The 22905-nt window shown below is 40.1% G+C and overlaps 4 protein-coding genes across 4 annotated transcripts in view; 2 read left to right on the top strand and 2 right to left on the bottom strand.

The window, feature by feature from the left end:
• Positions 1-22905, bottom strand: part of LOC134811576 (alpha-aminoadipic semialdehyde synthase, mitochondrial-like) — a 70712-nt gene that overhangs the window by 40748 nt on the left and 7059 nt on the right. The gene's annotated exons all lie outside the window — the stretch shown is intronic.
• LOC134826310 (cell surface glycoprotein 1-like) lies at positions 7869-13953 on the top strand. The gene is made up of 5 exons (XM_063838641.1): positions 7869-8004; positions 9048-9724; positions 13147-13272; positions 13730-13846; positions 13948-13953. Exons 1-5 carry the CDS (start codon positions 7869-7871, stop codon positions 13951-13953), a joined length of 1062 nt encoding a protein of 353 aa, XP_063694711.1.
• LOC134811226 (mitochondrial ornithine transporter 1-like) lies at positions 16172-17271 on the bottom strand. The gene has a single exon (XM_063817994.1). It carries the CDS (start codon positions 17263-17265, stop codon positions 16375-16377), a length of 891 nt encoding a protein of 296 aa, XP_063674064.1. The 5' UTR covers positions 17266-17271; the 3' UTR covers positions 16172-16374.
• On the top strand, positions 19742-20305 carry LOC134826309 (uncharacterized). The gene has a single exon (XM_063838640.1). It carries the CDS (start codon positions 19742-19744, stop codon positions 20303-20305), a length of 564 nt encoding a protein of 187 aa, XP_063694710.1.

The raw sequence follows: 22905 nt of genomic DNA, 5'->3' as shown, positions 1-22905 counted from the left end.
TCAAACGGAATATCTAGCTAACTCGCTAGACTAGGCCACGCTAGGATGGATCATGGAAACATACTCTCTTGGGTTGATACCCTTCTCTCGGGTTGACACCCTTCTCTCGGGTTGACACCCTTCTACTGCTCCCCTGCAGCCAACTCCCTCCACTCCACCTTGGGTAAGAAGTCGGGAAGACAAGAGGACGAGACTTTAGGTTTGCATTCATCATGTGGAAAGTGATCATTAAATATACCTTGAACAGTTTGCTTCAGTATCCATTGAGTGTCCAAATTGTCAACATAATACAAATTACAAAATTTTCACTGTAGACTAAAGGAACATTTACATTTCCATAAGTATCAACAGCTGCAATATTAATTTACGGATGAAATAAACTTTTAATCGTCCAAAGAGTTCATGAATCCGAGATTTTGGAACCAATTTGGAACCAATGATACGGTTTTGATACGGTTTTGATACGGTTTGGAACCAACGTTATTTTGACTATATTTTGGATCAAAAATAGATAATTATGGTTGTACGGTGTAGGGGGATGTGTTAACTAACTATTTTGACGTCAAAATTGTCACCAGAGGCTCCCTGAGTCATGGAATGAACGGAATGAACAAAAATGAATTTTTTTTCTAAAACTCGTCGGATTGCCCCAAAACAGATCGGAATCGTTTGGTATTGACCCTAATAGTGTTCCTGCAAAGTTTGGTGGCCCTAGCACTCCCAGAACGCCCACTAGAGACTTGGTTCCATTTCCGTATCAAAAAGCTGGTTCATGAGTATCCGAGATTGTGGAACCAAATGATACGGTTTTTGAGGCATTTTGATACGGTCATTTCAGTCTGTTAACGTAGTTTCAGAGTGCTGGAAATGGTTGTACGGTGTAGGGGGATGTGTTAACTAACTATTTTGACGTCAAAATTGTCACCAGAGGCTCCCTGAGTCATGGAATGAACGGAATGAACAAAAATGAATTTTTTTTCTAAAACTCGTCGGATTGCCCCAAAACAGATCGGAATCGTTTGGTATTGACCCTAATAGTGTTCCTGCAAAGTTTGGTGGCCCTAGCACTCCCAGAACGCCCACTAGAGACTTGGTTCCATTTCCGTATCAAAAAGCTGGTTCATGAGTATCCGAGATTGTGGAACCAAATGATACGGTTTTTGAGGCATTTTGATACGGTCATTTCAGTCTGTTAACGTAGTTTCAGAGTGCTGGAAATGGTTGTACGGTGTAGGGGGATGTGTTAACTAACTATTTTGACGTCAAAATTGTCACCAGAGGCTCCCTGAGTCATGGAATGAACGGAATGAACAAAAATGAATTTTTTTCTAAAACTCGTCGGATTGCCCCAAAACAGATCGGAATCGTTTGGTATTGACCCTAATAGTGTTCCTGCAAAGTTTGGTGGCCCTAGCACTCCCAGAACGCCCACTAGAGACTTGGTTCCATTTCCGTATCAAAAAGCTGGTTCATGAGTATCCGAGATTGTGGAACCAAATGATACGGTTTTTGAGGCATTTTGATACGGTCATTTCAGTCTGTTAAAGTAGTTTCAGAGTGCTGGAAATGGTTGTACGGTGTAGGAGGATGTGTTAACTAACTATTTTGACGTCAAAATTGTCACCAGAGGCTCCCTGAGTCATGGAATGAACGGAATGAACAAAAATGAATTTTTTTTCTAAAACTCGTCGGATTGCCCCAAAACAGATCGGAATCGTTTGGTATTGACCCTAATAGTGTTCCTGCAAAGTTTGGTGGCCCTAGCACTCCCAGAACGCCCACTAGAGACTTGGTTCCATTTCCGTATCAAAAAGCTGGTTCATGAGTATCCGAGATTGTGGAACCAAATGATACGGTTTTTGAGGCATTTTGATACGGTCATTTCAGTCTGTTAAAGTAGTTTCAGAGTGCTGGAAATGGTTGTACGGTGTAGGGGGATGTGTTAACTAACTATTTTGACGTCAAAATTGTCACCAGAGGCTCCCTGAGTCATGGAATGAACGGAATGAACAAAAATGAATTTTTTTTCTAAAACTCGTCGGATTGCCCCAAAACAGATCGGAATCGTTTGGTATTGACCCTAATAGTGTTCCTGCAAAGTTTGGTGGCCCTAGCACTCCCAGAACGCCCACTAGAGACTTGGTTCCATTTCCGTATCAAAAAGCTGGTTCATGAGTATCCGAGATTGTGGAACCAAATGATACGGTTTTTGAGGCATTTTGATACGGTCATTTCAGTCTGTTAAAGTAGTTTCAGAGTGCTGGAAATGGTTGTACGGTGTAGGGGGATGTGTTAACTAACTATTTTGACGTCAAAATTGTCACCAGAGGCTCCCTGAGTCATGGAATGAACGGAATGAACAAAAATGAATTTTTTTTCTAAAACTCGTCGGATTGCCCCAAAACAGATCGGAATCGTTTGGTATTGACCCTAATAGTGTTCCTGCAAAGTTTGGTGGCCCTAGCACTCCCAGAACGCCCACTAGAGACTTGGTTCCATTTCCGTATCAAAAAGCTGGTTCATGAGTATCCGAGATTGTGGAACCAAATGATACGGTTTTTGAGGCATTTTGATACGGTCATTTCAGTCTGTTAACGTAGTTTCAGAGTGCTGGAAATGGTTGTACGGTGTAGGGGGATGTGTTAACTAACTATTTTGACGTCAAAATTGTCACCAGAGGCTCCCTGAGTCATGGAATGAACGGAATGAACAAAAATGAATTTTTTTTCTAAAACTCGTCGGATTGCCCCAAAACAGATCGGAATCGTTTGGTATTGACCCTAATAGTGTTCCTGCAAAGTTTGGTGGCCCTAGCACTCCCAGAACGCCCACTAGAGACTTGGTTCCATTTCCGTATCAAAAAGCTGGTTCATGAGTATCCGAGATTGTGGAACCAAATGATACGGTTTTTGAGGCATTTTGATACGGTCATTTCAGTCTGTTAACGTAGTTTCAGAGTGCTGGAAATGGTTGTACGGTGTAGGGGGATGTGTTAACTAACTATTTTGACGTCAAAATTGTCACCAGAGGCTCCCTGAGTCATGGAATGAACGGAATGAACAAAAATGAATTTTTTTTCTAAAACTCGTCGGATTGCCCCAAAACAGATCGGAATCGTTTGGTATTGACCCTAATAGTGTTCCTGCAAAGTTTGGTGGCCCTAGCACTCCCAGAACGCCCACTAGAGACTTGGTTCCATTTCCGTATCAAAAAGCTGGTTCATGAGTATCCGAGATTGTGGAACCAAATGATACGGTTTTTGAGGCATTTTGATACGGTCATTTCAGTCTGTTAACGTAGTTTCAGAGTGCTGGAAATGGTTGTACGGTGTAGGGGGATGTGTTAACTAACTATTTTGACGTCAAAATTGTCACCAGAGGCTCCCTGAGTCATGGAATGAACGGAATGAACAAAAATGAATTTTTTTCTAAAACTCGTCGGATTGCCCCAAAACAGATCGGAATCGTTTGGTATTGACCCTAATAGTGTTCCTGCAAAGTTTGGTGGCCCTAGCACTCCCAGAACGCCCACTAGAGACTTGGTTCCATTTCCGTATCAAAAAGCTGGTTCATGAGTATCCGAGATTGTGGAACCAAATGATACGGTTTTTGAGGCATTTTGATACGGTCATTTCAGTCTGTTAAAGTAGTTTCAGAGTGCTGGAAATGGTTGTACGGTGTAGGGGGATGTGTTAACTAACTATTTTGACGTCAAAATTGTCACCAGAGGCTCCCTGAGTCATGGAATGAACGGAATGAACAAAAATGAATTTTTTTTCTAAAACTCGTCGGATTGCCCCAAAACAGATCGGAATCGTTTGGTATTGACCCTAATAGTGTTCCTGCAAAGTTTGGTGGCCCTAGCACTCCCAGAACGCCCACTAGAGACTTGGTTCCATTTCCGTATCAAAAAGCTGGTTCATGAGTATCCGAGATTGTGGAACCAAATGATACGGTTTTTGAGGCATTTTGATACGGTCATTTCAGTCTGTTAAAGTAGTTTCAGAGTGCTGGAAATGGTTGTACGGTGTAGGGGGATGTGTTAACTAACTATTTTGACGTCAAAATTGTCACCAGAGGCTCCCTGAGTCATGGAATGAACGGAATGAACAAAAATGAATTTTTTTTTCTAAAACTCGTCGGATTGCCCCAAAACAGATCGGAATCGTTTGGTATTGACCCTAATAGTGTTCCTGCAAAGTTTGGTGGCCCTAGCACTCCCAGAACGCCCACTAGAGACTTGGTTCCATTTCCGTATCAAAAAGCTGGTTCATGAGTATCCGAGATTGTGGAACCAAATGATACGGTTTTTGAGGCATTTTGATACGGTCATTTCAGTCTGTTAAAGTAGTTTCAGAGTGCTGGAAATGGTTGTACGGTGTAGGGGGATGTGTTAACTAACTATTTTGACGTCAAAATTGTCACCAGAGGCTCCCTGAGTCATGGAATGAACGGAATGAACAAAAATGAATTTTTTTTCTAAAACTCGTCGGATTGCCCCAAAACAGATCGGAATCGTTTGGTATTGACCCTAATAGTGTTCCTGCAAAGTTTGGTGGCCCTAGCACTCCCAGAACGCCCACTAGAGACTTGGTTCCATTTCCGTATCAAAAAGCTGGTTCATGAGTATCCGAGATTGTGGAACCAAATGATACGGTTTTTGAGGCATTTTGATACGGTCATTTCAGTCTGTTAACGTAGTTTCAGAGTGCTGGAAATGGTTGTACGGTGTAGGGGGATGTGTTAACTAACTATTTTGACGTCAAAATTGTCACCAGAGGCTCCCTGAGTCATGGAATGAACGGAATGAACAAAAATGAATTTTTTTTCTAAAACTCGTCGGATTGCCCCAAAACAGATCGGAATCGTTTGGTATTGACCCTAATAGTGTTCCTGCAAAGTTTGGTGGCCCTAGCACTCCCAGAACGCCCACTAGAGACTTGGTTCCATTTCCGTATCAAAAAGCTGGTTCATGAGTATCCGAGATTGTGGAACCAAATGATACGGTTTTTGAGGCATTTTGATACGGTCATTTCAGTCTGTTAACGTAGTTTCAGAGTGCTGGAAATGGTTGTACGGTGTAGGGGGATGTGTTAACTAACTATTTTGACGTCAAAATTGTCACCAGAGGCTCCCTGAGTCATGGAATGAACGGAATGAACAAAAATGAATTTTTTTCTAAAACTCGTCGGATTGCCCCAAAACAGATCGGAATCGTTTGGTATTGACCCTAATAGTGTTCCTGCAAAGTTTGGTGGCCCTAGCACTCCCAGAACGCCCACTAGAGACTTGGTTCCATTTCCGTATCAAAAAGCTGGTTCATGAGTATCCGAGATTGTGGAACCAAATGATACGGTTTTTGAGGCATTTTGATACGGTCATTTCAGTCTGTTAAAGTAGTTTCAGAGTGCTGGAAATGGTTGTACGGTGTAGGGGGATGTGTTACTAACTATTTTGACGTCAAAATTGTCACCAGAGGCTCCCTGAGTCATGGAATGAACGGAATGAACAAAAATGAATTTTTTTTCTAAAACTCGTCGGATTGCCCCAAAACAGATCGGAATCGTTTGGTATTGACCCTAATAGTGTTCCTGCAAAGTTTCGTGGCCCTAGCACTCCCAGAACGCCCACTAGAGACTTGGTTCCATTTCCGTATCAAAAAGCTGGTTCATGAGTATCCGAGATTGTGGAACCAAATGATACGGTTTTTGAGGCATTTTGATACGGTCATTTCAGTCTGTTAAAGTAGTTTCAGAGTGCTGGAAATGGTTGTACGGTGTAGGGGATGTGTTAACTAACTATTTTGACGTCAAAATTGTCACCAGAGGCTCCCTGAGTCATGGAATGAACGGAATGAACAAAAATGAATTTTTTTTCTAAAACTCGTCGGATTGCCCCAAAACAGATCGGAATCGTTTGGTATTGACCCTAATAGTGTTCCTGCAAAGTTTGGTGGCCCTAGCACTCCCAGAACGCCCACTAGAGACTTGGTTCCATTTCCGTATCAAAAAGCTGGTTCATGAGTATCCGAGATTGTGGAACCAAATGATACGGTTTTTGAGGCATTTTGATACGGTCATTTCAGTCTGTTAACGTAGTTTCAGAGTGCTGGAAATGGTTGTACGGTGTAGGGGGATGTGTTAACTAACTATTTTGACGTCAAAATTGTCACCAGAGGCTCCCTGAGTCATGGAATGAACGGAATGAACAAAAATGAATTTTTTTTCTAAAACTCGTCGGATTGCCCCAAAACAGATCGGAATCGTTTGGTATTGACCCTAATAGTGTTCCTGCAAAGTTTGGTGGCCCTAGCACTCCCAGAACGCCCACTAGAGACTTGGTTCCATTTCCGTATCAAAAAGCTGGTTCATGAGTATCCGAGATTGTGGAACCAAATGATACGGTTTTTGAGGCATTTTGATACGGTCATTTCAGTCTGTTAACGTAGTTTCAGAGTGCTGGAAATGGTTGTACGGTGTAGGGGGATGTGTTAACTAACTATTTTGACGTCAAAATTGTCACCAGAGGCTCCCTGAGTCATGGAATGAACGGAATGAACAAAAATGAATTTTTTTTCTAAAACTCGTCGGATTGCCCCAAAACAGATCGGAATCGTTTGGTATTGACCCTAATAGTGTTCCTGCAAAGTTTGGTGGCCCTAGCACTCCCAGAACGCCCACTAGAGACTTGGTTCCATTTCCGTATCAAAAAGCTGGTTCATGAGTATCCGAGATTGTGGAACCAAATGATACGGTTTTTGAGGCAATCATTTGATCCGATGCTTATCGAGTAATGATGAGATCCACTGGAGGGGGCAAGAACGAGGATATGATCTTCTTAGAAGACAATGATCTGATCTATCGGAGACAAGAACCCTGCACGCGATCAAACGTGATCTGACCTTATCAAGAAGGATTCACATGCTTGCTGCTTGTTTGTAAACAATTGGCTCGTTATCCCTGTCACGATGAAGCGGGTATAAATACCCCTCGCGCGAAATATAGCTCACCCGGTTTTCAGTTTACTATTTCACACACTGAGTACAATCTTTTGACATTTCGACTTTAAGCTCTATCTTTCAAATACACATTTTTATTTTGTAGTTTACGCTACGTGCCTGTCTTCTTTGCCTACTTTACTCTAAACTACGTTGTTTTCTACAACTAGTTCTGAGTCCTCCCTTCCTACTCCTATCTGACTGTGTTGTTTCCTACAACCAGTTCTTTGACTACACTTTTCCCTATCTGAGTTTTACTTATTGGCTGTTTTTTACAGCTAACTCAGTCAACACGACTACTCCCTATGGATACATCTCAGGTAAAAGCCGTGGTTGAGCTCATTCGTGACTCCCACAAGTTCGATTCATCTTTAGGTGTATATTATCATAATATCCAGGATGCTTTGCCTCCTTTATCACATGCTTATTCTGACCCCCTGACCGTGTGCTCCTCTGTAGTACTGCGGTTAGAGTGTGGTTCTTATGTGTTCATTTCTGATCTTAAGTCAGGTCCTAAGATACCCCACGTTAGATTGTTTTGTAGTTCCTTAGTTCAGTTCATGTTTCCTTTATCTGATAAGTTGCAACTGTTCTTTAAGCACTTTTTCCCCTGTAAGCACACTTTAGATGTTTATGAATGTTCTGACCACTGCTCACTAGATAAGGATGGCTCTGTAGAGGCTCTCTTAAATTTATATAGCTGCATAATAACTGATAGGTCTCTTAAGTTTAATCTCTTGGAGAGCCAGAAAGTATTAGATGGAATAGTTGCAAGTTTCCACACCTCCATAAGTTCTAAGATTTTAGTTAGATACTCTGACCAGTTGTTTCATTCTGTTGAGGAAGTCCGGCCAGACAAGTCGTACTCTGTTATGATTTGTTCTGCCGAACAGGTAATCCAGAATAGGAAGGAACTAGGTGCCAAGTTAGATAATCAGTCACGTAAACGTTCAGTCAAACCCTCTGTCGACTCAGACGAGGATTTCGAGCAAGCACCTAAGTTTAAGAGTAAGAAGTTGAAACGTTCAGATATAGATTTGCCCAAGTTTTCTGATTATGTAAAGATTGATCCATCTATTTCCAAACATCGTCTAGATTGTATTAAGGAACTGTCTTCCTCTCGTCCCTCATTCAAATCATCTGTACCACCCAACTCATCTGTACCACCTAAATCATCTGATCCACCCAAATCATCAGCTCAACCCAAATCATCAGCTCAACCCAAATCTTCAGCTCGACCCAAATCATCAGTTCAACCCAAATCATCAGCTCGACCCAAATCATCAGCTCAACCAAAATCATCAGCTCAACCCAAATCATCAGTTCAACCCAAATCATCAGTTCAACCCAAATCATCAACTCAACCCAAATCATCAGCTCAACCCAAATCATCAGCTCAACCAAAATCATCAGCTCAACCCAAATCATCAGCTCAACCAAAATCATCAGCTCAACCCAAATCATCAACTCAACCCAAATCATCAGCTCAACCAAAATCATCAGCTCAACCAAATCATCAGCTCAACCCAAATCATCAGTTCAACCCAAATCATTAGCTCAACCCAAATCATCAGCTCAACCCAAATCATCAGTTCAACCCAAATCATTCAAATCATTAGCTCAACCCACATCATCAGCTCAACCCAAATCATCAGCTCAACCAAAATCATCACCTCAACCCAAATCATCAACTCAACCCAAATCATCGACTCAACCCAAATCATCAGCTCAACCAAAATCATCAGCTCAACCCAAATCATCAGTTCAACCCAAATCATTAGCTCAACCCAAATCATCAGCTCAACCCAAATCATCAGCTCAACCAAAATCATCACCTCAACCCAAATCATTAGCTCAACCCAAATCATCAACTCAACCCAAATCATCAACTCAACCCAAATCATCAGCTCAACCAAAATCATCAGCTCAACCCAAATCATCAGCTCAACCCAAATCATCAGTTCAACCCAAATCATTAGCTCAACCCAAATCATCAGCTCAACCAAAATCATCAGCTCAATCAAAATCATCACCTCGACCCAAATCATCAGCTCAACCCAAATCATCTGATCCACCCAAACCATCTGATCCAACCAAATCATCAACTCAACCCAAACCATCTGATCCACCCAAATCATCAGCTCAACCCAAATCATCTGATCCACCCAAACCATCTGATCCAACCAAATCATCAACTCAACCCAAACCATCTGATCCACCCAAACCATCAGCTCAACCCAAATCAGCTGATCCACCCAAACCATCTGATCCAACCAAACCATCAGCTCAACCCAAACCATCAGCTCAACCCAAATCATCAGCTCAACCCAAATCATCAGCTCAACCCAAATCATCAGCTCAACCCAAATCATCAACTCAACCCAAACCATCTGATCCACCCAAATCATCAGCTCAACCCAAATCATCAGCTCAACCCAAATCGTCAGCTCAACCCAAATCATCAGCTCAACCCAAATCATCTGATCCACCCATCTCATCAGCCTCATCTTGTTCACCTCAGTCACGTACTGACGATGGAGTTAGCAGGATCCAGCCGGTTGACCCTAATCACACCACACCTCCCAGATTTGGTACAGTTGAACATGTTGCATATTATCTTTCCCAGCTTAAATCTACAGACCCTGATGTTAAGGCTATTTTAGATGAGTACAAAACCAAGATGTTATGTCGAGAAAAGGATCATTTCAAGTACAAAATTGATAGGAAGGTTCATTTTCACTGCCTATTTTGTGGAACATATCTTTATCATCAATTTCCTAGGGTTTTTACTCACATGTCCACCTGTTCCAAGGGTCTCAATTTTGTAATGCCAACCCCCGTGCATGATCAAACTGTTGAACCACGTTCTGAGGAAGTCGGCTCTGCCCCGGCAAACTGTACGTGTGATCCAGTTGAAACAGTAACTGTTGACTCCAAGAGTTCTGAATCGACCAATGTCTGTCCTAACCCTGTAAATCCTATTAGTCCTGATTTAAGAGAGTGTTGGCTAATGTTAGACGCTTGTGTTGTAAGATTGACTTCTTCAGGTTCTCCGACTCAACGTAAACATTTTCATTGTAAATTTTGTAATAAGTCCCATGCACATTTACCTAGAATGGAGGAGCACTTGAAGACTTGTACAAGTAAGAAAGTGCACACCTCTTCAGGTTATTCGGGAGATGCAATTTCTACCAGTTCTGGCACAAATCAAACTTCCTCGAGACTTCTCCAAGCTGAGCTGATCTGTGTGAAAACCGGAACTTATCTCGTGAGGAAAAGTACTCAAGGTCTTGCTTGTCCTGTGCATGTTGTCCACACTAAGAACGGCTGGGAATGCTCTGATGACCTTTGTAAAGATATGCATGATTTCCATTGTGGCAGTCTTAATCCTAGCTTCATTTGTAAACACGTGTCCTCTTGTATCAATCGTAACTTGCCTTTACTTCCTGATTTAATGAATAACGTTACGTCATATGACAGTTTTAAGGAGGATGAGGATCGTATTAAAGCTTTCTGTAAAACTGCTACAGATTTTGGTCTTCCTGTCATCAAGCAATATGTGCCCATTATGGTGAATGATTCGAGAACTCCTCGAGCTATTTATTATAGTGTGTTTGCTGTGATGAGAAACCGAAATACTATAGCAAGTTAAGTCGTGTACTAGTTACTTATGACAGAGTATCGAAGACTACTAAGTGTGCTTGTGGAATTAAATCCTGCATACATAGGAAGATTGCTGTCCTCGTCTCGGAGACTGATCCCTTGCTTGTGAGTCACGTCCTGAAGACGAAGTGGATGAGAAGGAACTTGAACTCGCTGAGCAGATGATGGATTATATTCTCGATAACAAGAGGATACCATTTGACGTTCGTGAGTTTAAGCAGATAAAGCCTAAGTCAGAATTCTCTCCACTAGAGACTAAGTGTAATAAATGTGACATAGATCTTATAACTTCTAACATAAGTATCGTGGCTGTATATTTACTTTGTATGAAAAGAAGACAGGTATTAAAGTAATCACTAAGTCTTGTCCTAGTTGTTCTTTGAAATATAGGTATTCCGAGCATTCTGATGGATATTTTAATTATAATAATAACTCATTTTTCTCAATTACCCTTATGGAGGCTACCCTTGCTGCTTGGACCAAGAACACTTCCCTTTCCTCTTTTTTGATATCATGAAAGTTATTACTGACCAGGCCTATAACATCCATTTATTACTTAATGCTGTGAAAGCATATATGGCTCTTAAGGACTTGAATCTAGATGAGCATTTGAATTGTTATCGTTGTGGCTACTTCCCTGTGTACTTGACTTATGATGTTATCCGTAGTGTCTGTTTTGACGTAAAGCCTGGTGAGATTACCAATCATGAGTATGGCAGTTCCTCATTGTTGCATGATAATTGTTCTAGGCATAATTTGGCCAGGGGTTTGCTAGATAATAAATCTCAACATTTCAATAAGAATCTTGAGCACTTTTCAGTTAAGTTAGGACTGACCCTTCCACCTATAGTTAGCTCCAAGAATTTCAGTAGTATAGATCCCTACACCAGGTCCCTTATTTCTGAGGATAGACCTGAGGAGATTACGCTACCTCTTGAGCGTATTGAGCAGTTAGTAAATTCCAAAAACTCTTATAAGCACTTAAAGGATATTTGTAATTCATTGAACATAGATACACGTGTGGTAAGGCTCATATGGCAGCTAGGCTATAGATAGTGAGGGTAATACACAGTTATACTCGGTTATCCGTAAGAATTTCACTAAGATTTCTGGTAAGTCAGGAGGTGTGTTACGGGCATTTTGTCGTCATGGTGTTTGTTATGGCCTTAAATTCCTCACGTTACCTGAATCAGTCTCAGACTATGCCAATCTTGTCACTTCTTTCAAAGTTCAACCTAGTTTTAACTTTTCTGATATAGCCACTACTTGGGCCAATCATATGGAGCATCACTATCCAGGTTTCTTTAGACCTCATAGAGGACGCTTAGGTGACCCTGAGGATCCCAAATCTGAGATGTTAAAGGATGGCCGTAAATCAGTTTTATTTAACCACAGTACCTTCACAACTAGTGAGCTTGATATTGGCAATTATAATCATGACACTGTTCATCCCATTAGCTTAATGACTTCTGTACTTTCACTGTTTGATATCTTTCATGAGTCTAATCAAACTCTTTCTGATACATACCTAAGGTCGGTTAAGTGTACTAATCTTGCTCCTTATTTGAACACTTCTGTAGTTGAGCAGCAAAACCACGTGCTTGCACTTACTAAGAGTTTTTGTAATGAAATGTCTCCTGAGCAACACATCTTATTTGTTTCTTATCTTACTAGTGTACATAACAAGGCCATTAATGAGAAATTCAGACGTATAGCTGAGAAAGATGCTGGAGAAGAGTGTGTTGTCGATGATTTGGGAATTCTGACTCGAAACGGTGTTGATAAATCTACAACATCAGCCCGTTTTGATGCTCCACCTACTGGTGATTTGAAATCTCCCCATCCAACGCCTGTTCTTCAGGATCCTTCTGATGACAGTTCTGCTTTTAATTCTGAGTGTACTCTGTTGCTTTTAGTAACTTAGGTGAACCTATTCTGAAGGAGGAGAAATGTTTGAGCCACGAAGTTATTTCATTTGCGTTAGGTAAGTCCTCCTACGATCAGATAACCCATTTTAGGATGAAGAAAGAAATTGATAAGCAAGTTATGGGCGCTGATGGATCTACCACGGACCCTTGCTCTATCTTTTCCGTTGCTTTCCTCCCAGACCTTCGAAAACTCGGAGTCCTGGTTGAGATGTCAGCGACAACTTCCTTGAACATGGGTATTGGTCTTAGTACGATAGTTGAATCCTTGAGCTCGAATACCGACTTCATAATCATGACTCAGTGTGACGACACCAAACAGCTGAATGGTGTTCGTACACACTTCGATGTTGAATATGCAGATAGTCAGCTCAATTCGATTACCCTAGCATTTGTAAGTAAGACTGGTCAAGGTTCATACTCAAGCTTTATACGTCTAGACGATCATTACTATGAGTTTTCCAACACTAAGTCTAATCTACTCTCTAAACATGCATTCCTAGAATTTTCACGTTCAGCCTGTCTTGTAATCTTTAAGTTAAGTACCCCTGTTTCTGATCAGTCTAAGCCCGCACCTAGTGTTGATAAAAGTAAGCGCCCAGTACTTGATATATTTGATTTTGAACCGTCCTCAGGCTTTAAGAGAGCACAGCCGTCACAAGCTGGTGCTAAGCGTAAGAAGATTAAGGTTAGTGCAGGAATCAAAATCAACTTCAGTATCTAGTAACTGGCTCACTCACTCCGACACAGGAAGACTTAGTATGTATTCGGAGCAATATGATATTTGTCAAAGTTCTAGTACATGGTATGATGATATTATAGTTAATAGTTATAGCAACATGTGTAGAATTCATCGTTCCAACTCATTTTCATTTCAAGACACTTGCTTATCCAGTCCTTATAGTTATAGTAGTTTTAGTCCAGTTGACAGTAAGTTTATCCAGATAATTAATCCTAGTAATTTACATTGGTTCTGTATATCTAACGCCCTTACTTTCATAAGTGAACCTCATGTTGTAGAAATTTTTGACTCCATGAAAACCTCAGCTAGTTTAGAGAACAGTACTGTTTTAGATAAGTCCATCACTCACTGTATTCTTAAGTTAAGACCTCTCACTACTTTAGTTAGGTATATTGATACGCAGGTGCAGGGTAATTCTTATGATTGTGGTCCTTTGGCTTTAGGTTTCTTGTGGGCATTATCTAAGGGACATCATCCCCGTCAGTACGAGCACTTAAGAGGCCCAATGATCCGCTCTAAGGTAAGGCAAAGCTTCATAGAGAATAGGTTTGTCCCTCCTACCACTAAGCCTCCTAGAATGCACAATAAAGTAACATTGAGATCTTTTAAACTTGATTTCAGGTCTAAGTCTTTCGTTCATCAGTCTTAGGCGTTAGAATTTTCTGAATTGCAGTACATTGTAGTATATATATAATATATAGTATTCCAAGTTGCATCCTAGATATCATGAAAATATACACCTAAAGATGAATCATGTTTTTCATTCGATAAATTTGCAAATATCAGCTTTTCGAGTTTGATATATTTCGTTTAGCCTGATAAAAGAACGTTTCTTGACTTCTCAACTGTCAGATTTGAAAAATAACTGTACGATCCCCATTTTCACAAATTTTGTTTACACTCTGAATCTACGATTACGTGCGGTCGACGAATTTTCACCTAACCCACTTCAGGATGCAAAGATAGATAACGTTGAAAGACCATTGCTCTATTGGTTTGTATTTTGAACTACTATCATAATAATTACTGGATGGAGTTAACTGTGAAACTTAAATTATTTATTACTGGCAATGAGAGATATGATGTAATTTTGAATGTGATCTGATTGTTTGTGCGGCCAACTGGTCGTGAAGAAAGAAGACTGCGCCTTCTTGTCCTGCTACAGAGTTCCTTCTTCCCCCTTCTCCTGCTGGATCCAGACAAAGCTTACAACAGTTCCAGAATTTGATAACAACAGTTCCAGACAATGAGTTTCAGATCAACAAAAGCTTAGATATTTACGAATGGGACAAAATAGCTTGTTATAACTAGCTAGGGAGCACCTATCGGCTATCAGCACTTACCTAACATCCCCTAATCCCCTATCTTGGTATCACTACCTCTTCAGAAACCAACCCTAATTCTTCCTCCGGGCTCCCATACCTCCTGAACAAAATGATAAGCAGCTTGTCGAGACTTGGAACTGGATTTGCTCTCACTTGGAACTGGATTTGCTCTCACTTGGAACTGGATTTGCTCTCACTTGGAACTGGATTTGCTCTCACTTGGAACTGGATTTGCTCTCACTTGGAACTGGATTTGCTCTCACTTGGAACTGGATTTGCTCTCGCGGGATCAGAAATGGATCCTTCCCAGCCTACTATCCTTACCCACAGCTTCACCTCTACCTTCCTCCAACCTTGCCTGGAACTTCATCCTACTACTGTGCTTAATTCTTTTAGATCTGCGTTTAAATTATTATAACCGAGTTAAATTATTTTGAAGGTATTGAAGTATTGAATGATATTATGATTGATGTTGTGCAAAACTATTACTACCGCTTTATTACTGCCAATTGCTGTTACAATTTGTAGAAACTGATTTATACATTTGTACATATGATATCAAAAAATCAAATCTCAAAAATAACAAAGTAACAATCTGCTCTCTTTAATTATTGAAATCCATCCAAGTAAAAAGTTGTATTACCAGAGAGGTTAAATTTAAATTTCAAACAACCTTGTCTACAGCTTCTTGGAAGAAAATGGAAACTGGATTCTAGTGGACGTTCTGAAACTAGTAGGGCTACAAAACTAAGTTGGAACACATCTTGTTTGAATACTGTTGAACCAAATTCAACTCTCTGCAGCAACACAAGCAGACAAAATTTCTCAAAATCCGTTTTATCTGCTCAACTGGTTCTAAATTCTTGAATCCAGCCAAGGGTATAATGGGTGTTCTGGGAGTGCTAGGGCCACCAAAATTTGTAGGAACACTATTAGGGTCAATACCAAACGATTCCTACCTGTTTTGGGGCAATCCGACGAGTTTTAGAAAAATGTTCATTTTTGTTCATTTCGTTCATTCCATGACTCGGGGAATCTTGGGCGACTATTTTGACGTCAAAATAGTTAGTAAACACATCCCCCTACACCGTACAATCATCTCCAGCACTCTGCTGCCCCTTTAACAGACTGAAATGACCGTATCAATATCGGATACTCAGGAACCAGCTTTTTGATACGGAAATGGAATCAAGTCTCTAGTGGGCGTTCTGGGAGTGCTAGGGCCACCAAACTTTGTAGGAACACTATAAGGGTCAATACCAAACGATTCCGACCTGTTTTGGGGCAATCCGATGAGTTTTAGAAAAAAAATTCATTTTTGTTCATTCCGTTCATTCCATGACTTAGGGAGCCTCTGGCGATAATTTTGACGTCAAAATAGTTAGTAAACACATCCCCCTACACCGTGAAACCATTTCCAGCACTCTGAAATTACTTTAACAGACTAAAATGACCGTATTAAAATGCCTCAAAAACCGTATCATCTGGTTCCACAATCTCGGATTCATCTTCTGCGTCCAAACTATTACATGACATCTTTCCATTAAAATAACATCATAGATCAAGCTGTATTAATATATTGCTACAATAAATAACTTATTTAACCTATTAATAACTTAAACCTAGATCAGAAACCCGTTCATTTATAAAATATAAGCAGATTACAAGAGTAAGAGTAAAAATTCTCAATTTCAAATTAAATTCATAAATATTTACCTCTAGTTTAGTAAGGCTTAAAGACTACCTTGTCAAAGGCTAGTTTTGTATAATCCACTGCTACGAACAAGGCTCCACAACCAGGAAAGGCCCTCATTAAACAAGGAGTTATTCCTCTGAAAAATCCCTTATAACCAAATTCGCTGTAAATGTTCTTCATTGCATTTAAAGGAGAAAGAGACCCCACCTGAACCTGAGACTTGACGACGTCTATTGGGTAAGCAAATCCCCAACACATTGTTCCACCAACACCGCCTGACACAGCAGTTTTCCATAAAGAAATTTCATCAGGATCTTTCATTAGAACCTTTTTTGCTGCTTCATAGCCACCAAAGAAATAAAAATAGCCCCACGTTTCTCTCAATAATGTTGGCGTCCACCCTCTCATAAGTTTTAGAGGTCCCTCTTTAGTAGCAATGTGCATGAACATGGCAAATGGTGTGGTGGGTACACCTTTTGCAGCTTTTCCAGTGATATACTGAGTCTGTAGTCTGCATTTAACCAGTTCAGTGGGTGTAAGGACAAATGAAGCGCATGCTCCAGAGCCAGCCCCACAGAAAGCTTGACTCAACAAGGATAACTCTTGATGGCTTTTACTGCCAGTCATATATTGAGCTATAGAACTGATCCTTCCATAAGCCAGGAATGCTACTGCACTTTCACCAACATTGGCAAGAACAGCAGGAATGGATCCAGCATACAGACCTCTGATGCCTTCTTGCTTGAAAGTTTTCGATAATGTCACTATTACAGAACGATATTCATTAGGAAATGTCTGCATTTTAACTTTAGTCGTATCAAGAGGTTGAGTAGAATAAACAGCTGTAATGCCTCCAAACACCCCAGCCATAGTGTCTCGAAAACACTCTGCAATCCATCTATACTTTTCGTCTAGCATACCCTACATGAAACATTGTCTAGTAGTAGAAATTACATATGCTAACATATATAGTATAATAGAATGCGGGGTTAAAATTCTCCCCTTGCACTCATTTAAGAATTTCAAGGTACTATAACATTCAAAATTATCAGTCAAGATCACAAGCTGGATGCAGGAAATGTTTATAGTTGGGCCTGCTCAAGGGTATCAAAGTAAGTTTCAAATTAATGCCAACTTTGATAGTTTATTAAATATTATTTTCACTACCGGACTTGAAGCAGCCCTACATCTTACCATCTGGAGAGACTCTTAGGGGTTTTAACCACGTGAAGGACCTGGGTGTCTATATCGACCCAGACCTCAACTGGCGCACTCACATAGCGATGAAGTCTGCCAAAGCCAGAAACATGGCTAGCTGGGTGCTACGCTGAAGTTAAAGCTAAAGTTAACTATGAAAAGAAGAAAACATCTATAATTTAAAGATAAATAGTAAGTCTTTTTACTCTTATTTACGTAATAAAAGGCAAGTTAAATCAAGTGCGGTTTCTTTGAATAGGGGAGATGGTACGCGTACAGACAGTTCTGCTGAGTCTGCTGAGGTACTTGCAAGTGCTTTCACCTCAGTGTTTTTAAACGAACCACCTGGCCCTCTTCCAAAAAATGATACTTTGGATTATAATAAAGATGTTATTGATGATTTACAAGTTAGTAGTGCTGATATCAAGAAGCAACTTTTAAACCTTAATATTTTTAAGAGTTCAGGTCCGGATGGAGTCCATCCAAAGTTGCTAAAATCTTTGGCTTATGACGACAATTTTGTCGAAGCAGTAACTAAGTTGTTTCAGAAGTGTTCAGAAACAGGTTGTTTACCCACAGTGTGGAAGTCTGCATCTGTAGTAGCATTGTTTAAAAAGGGTATGAAATCTGACCCCTTAAATTATAGACCGGTTTTCCAAGCATCAACACGGATTTGTTAAGGGTAAATCTTGTTTATCAAATCTTTTAGAAACTTTTGACAGCATTCTTGACATATTAGATGAGGGGGCCCCTGTTGATCTATTGTATTTTGACTTCAGTAAGGCGTTTGACACAGTCCCCCATTTTAGACTTCTGTCTAAACTGGAAGGATTTGGTGTTAGGGGAAAAGTATTAGATGTTATAAAGGATTTTCTGACAGATAGGACTATGAAAGTTTCTGTAGAAGGACAATGGTCTGAGGTGAAACACGTGCTATCTGGTGTCCCTCAGGGTTCTGTTTTAGGCCCTCTCTTATTTTTGCTGTATATAAATGATTTACCTGATTTAGTAAAGAATAAAATAAAATAATTTGCTGATGATCTTAAGCTGATTGGTAATGCGGCTAAACATGAGAGTGTTGCTGATGACATTGCAGAATTGGAAGTTTGGGAGAGTACCTGCCAAATGTAAAGTAGTTCATGTTAATCTTAATAGTAATCCTAACTTAAATTATTTTGTTAATGGTGTAGAACTTGAAGCATCTGCTCAGGAAAAAGACTTGGGGGTTATTACCCATAACTCCTTGCTTTGGAATGAGCAGATAAAAGCATGCATTTCTAAAGCAAATCGTATGATATGTTGGATTATAAGGAATTTAGTAATAAGGGAAAAAGGAGTTATGATAACCATCTATAAAGCTTTAATAAGACCTCATCTAGAGTATTGTGTCCAATTGTGGAATCCAGTTGCGGCTCATGGAAGTTGGGGGATTGTTTTGGAGCTGGAGAGCGTCCAGAGGCGGTTTACCCGTCTTATTAATGAGGTGGGTACTCTTCCTTACAGCCGTAGACTGGAAATTCTCAATTTGACAACGCTGGCAGAGCGGCGAATACGTGGGGACCTTATTGAAGCTTTTAAGGTTATTAATGGTTTGACCGAGTACGGCTCAGATTTGTTCAAAGTGAGCAGATCCGGTCTTAATCTTGTATCATCCAACAGATGTTGTAAGAGTATGGCAAAGATTAGGAATCTCCAAAGTTCATTTCTTCCAGAGCGAGTTATTCCTTGCTGGAACAAACTTCCTCCAGATGTTAAGAACTCTGTGACTGTTTTAAGTTTTAAGATTAAATTAGAAGGGTTTAAGAAAGACATGATTTCTAAGGATATTTCTAATGATTCACATTTTTGGAATGTTTCAAATGAAGTATTAGGGAGAATTGAAGGACCTAGCTATGTTAGTAATAAAGAGAAGCATAACGATTATCTTTATTTCCACCCTTTTGTGGCAAAAAAGCGATTTATAAATCTTTATTCCACTGGGAAGTATGAATAGGGTTATCTTTTGGGGATGCTTTTTGAATTTATTTGAAATTTTAAAATAAAGTTGTAGTTAATAATTTATTAATTTTGGTGGTAAGATATTTATATTTTTCCATATAGTGATTTGATACTTTGTAGACATGTGTGATGATGTTATGTCATCATTTTTACTTTACTTTACTTTTACTTTACCTTCATCTCCAGGGATGTAGCGACCATGATGCTCCTGTACAAGTCCTACGTACGATCTCATCTGGAATACTGCTGTCCTCTGTGGTCTCCTCACATGCAGTGCGAAATTATTAAACTCGAAGCAGTTCAACGATCCTTCACTGCTAAAATCCAGGGTCTTGGAAATCTCAACTACTGGGAACGCCTCCGTCGCCTGTCTATGTACTCCCTTCAAAGGCGGCGTGAGAGATACACTATCATCCTAGTTTGGAAGATCTATAACAATCTCGCTCCAAACAGTATGAACATCAACTTCCGCGAAACCTCACGATACGGAACTACGTGTATACGACCACTAGGGTCCTCCAAGTACACTAGTGTCAATAACCTGAAGCTGAGGTTCAACTCCTTTGCCTCTAGAGCCTCTGCACTGTACAATGTGGTCCCTCCTAGCATCAAGTCCCTCCTAACATTGACCACTTTCAAACCTGCTCTTGATGCTTTCCTCAATGAATTCCCTGACACTCCACCAACACCTGGGTACACTGGACCGACACGCTACTACTTGGTGGTGGAGATGCAAGACATTCTTGGCCTGGTAGCACTCTAGCTCGGAACCCAACCCAAGTAACCCAAGTAAGTAACTGAAAGAAATAAAGCTTTTCTAGTTTTTGCTTTGGTTGAAATCCTAATCTGATGTTAAGCAAAATTATGGCATACTTTGAAACCTTCGCCAATTTGTTAGTTTTTATGAATTTGTGGGTCTACTGTGTACATGTTTTGAGTCCGAATCCGGAGTAAAAATTGCACACTTTTAAAGTGGAATCATGCACCAACATTTTTTTAACAAGCAAAACAGAAACCGATATCAAGGACAGAGCATAGCTTTATATGACAGTGGAAAGTTTGTGGTCTGGGATAGATCACTTCTTTAAGTTGGGATACTAATCCCAGGCACTTTGTCTAATGAAGGCAAACCTCTTACCAGAATACGCATTAAAGCCCTTAAGCTTATATGTAGCAACTTTTTCTCTAATAACTAAATTCCTTACAATCCAACAAATCATACGATTTGACTATAGAGATGCATGCTTTGATCTGTTCGTTCCAAAGCAGGGAGCTATGGATAAAAATAATTAAAACCAAACTGGTTAAATATAAGTTAACTGGGAAACTGTGCAAATAACGAATATTAATTTAGCACTCGATTGTCATTAAATGGTGTACTACTACTACTACTATGTCGGAGCTAATTCCGATCTACGCCAGAAAGCCCCTCAATATATCCCTGTCCCGCATCAGGGTTCGCAGTTCCTCTTTAGAGTTTGTCCCAACTTCCTTCAGTAACATAGACAAGTAGCTTTGTTTTGGTCGGCCTTACATGGTGTAAATATGTGATTATGAGCGGCGCGCCTTACTTTTTAGTTATTTATTTATTTTATTTTATTTTTATTTATTTTATTTTTTGATCTGGCCCGGCGCGCGCTACTTCGTAGCACTTGCCAACATTTCGAAAAGAAAGCGGCGCGCGCTACTCCGAAGAAATTTAGACGAGTAACATACGTCAAATCATTTTTGAGCAAAATTAAAAATAACAAATAAAGTGTATGGCATTATAAAGTAATTTTGATTTATTGGATCGGTTATCAAAACTAATTATATTATGTAATAGTATTAAGGTTTGGCGAAGGTTTTGTAGTGTAATGATTTACTTAGCCGCGCCGTGCATCAAATAATGTAGACCATAAATCTTCGGTATATCGGCAAAAATTGCCGCAAAATGCACCATGCCAGGGCACTATACACTATAGCTGGCATGGTATGGCAGCGTGACTGGAAGTCTAACGTTTTATTTATTTTGGCGTTTTATTTATTTTGGCGAAGCTTATTTGCATGCCACAGGGGATACGAAATTAGGTTTTCGATCAAACGCTGCCATTTGTAATCAAACGTCGCCAACAGTTGCTCTCGTCCAATTTGAAATCGCTGCATTATTTGACGGATGTTACGCGTCTAAATTTCTTCGAAGTAGCGCGCGCCGCTTTCTTCTCGAAATGGTAAGTGCTACGAAGTAGCGCGCGCCGGGCCAAACTATTAACAATGGTCAACTGCATTATGTAAGCCAAGCTTTGCATACGAATATATGTAATTCAACTATGCGTAATGACTTGCAAAATGCAGTGACTCCATTGGACGAGAGCAACTGTCATGTTGGCGACATTTGACTACAAATGGCAGCGTTTGATCGAAAACTTGGTTTCATATCCCCCTGTGGCATGCAAATAACAAATAAGCTTCGCCAAAATAAATTTAAAACGCCAAAATAAATAAAAAAGTTAGACGTCCAGTCATGCTGCCATGCCAACTATAGTGTATAGTGCCCTGGTGCATTTTGCGGCAATTTTTGCCGATATACCGAAGATTTATGGTCTACATTATTTGATGCACGGCGCGGCTAAGTAAATCATTGCACTACTTATAAACCTTCGCCAAACCTTTATACTATTACATAATATAATTAGTTTTGATTACCGATCCAATAAATCAAAATTACTTTAATGCAATTTATTTGTTATTTTTAATTTTGCTCAAAAATGATTTGACGGATGTTACTCGTCTCAATTTCTTCGAAGTAGCGCGCGCTGCTTTCTTCTCGAAATGTTGGCAAGTGCTACGAAGTAGCGCGCGCCGGGCCAGATCATTAACAATGGTAAAAAATGATCTGAAAACAAATCGTAGGTTTTGTTCGCTTCGGGAGTTCGGGGTTCAGTTTGTCTTAAAGTTTAATTCTCTTTTGACCATTGTTAATGGTCTGGCCCGGCGCGCGCTAGTTCGAAGAAATTTAGACGAGTAACATCCGTCAAATTCTATTGTGCGTCTCCAATTGTGCAATTAAAAACACCTGTAGATTTGGCTGTGTAGCCCTGCCCTGAAATTTAGCAGCGTTACCTTTTAATTGACGATGTCAATTCATGGCAGCTCGATGTCAATTCATGGCAGCTCGGCGCGGCACAGTAGCGCATCTCGCCGATCTGGCACAGTAACGCATCGCGCTACAACGTTACCTTTAAAACCACTAATTCATAGTGACATGTAAGTATGTGTATTGCGGTCATTTTAAGCCAAAGTTTAAGACTCTAAGCTATTCAAAGGCAAAAAAGGTAAAGATTAATCTTAAGTGCACCTCATTTAAAATAAGATAATGTTTTA

The sequence above is a fragment of the Bolinopsis microptera genome, chromosome 2 (genome assembly GCF_026151205.1).
Source record: "Bolinopsis microptera isolate Bmic1 chromosome 2, MBARI_Bmic_1.0, whole genome shotgun sequence".
Lineage (NCBI taxonomy): Eukaryota > Metazoa > Ctenophora > Tentaculata > Lobata > Bolinopsidae > Bolinopsis > Bolinopsis microptera.
The sequence above is the reverse complement of the archived record's forward strand: the minus strand, read 5'-3'. Positions and strand labels throughout refer to the sequence as shown.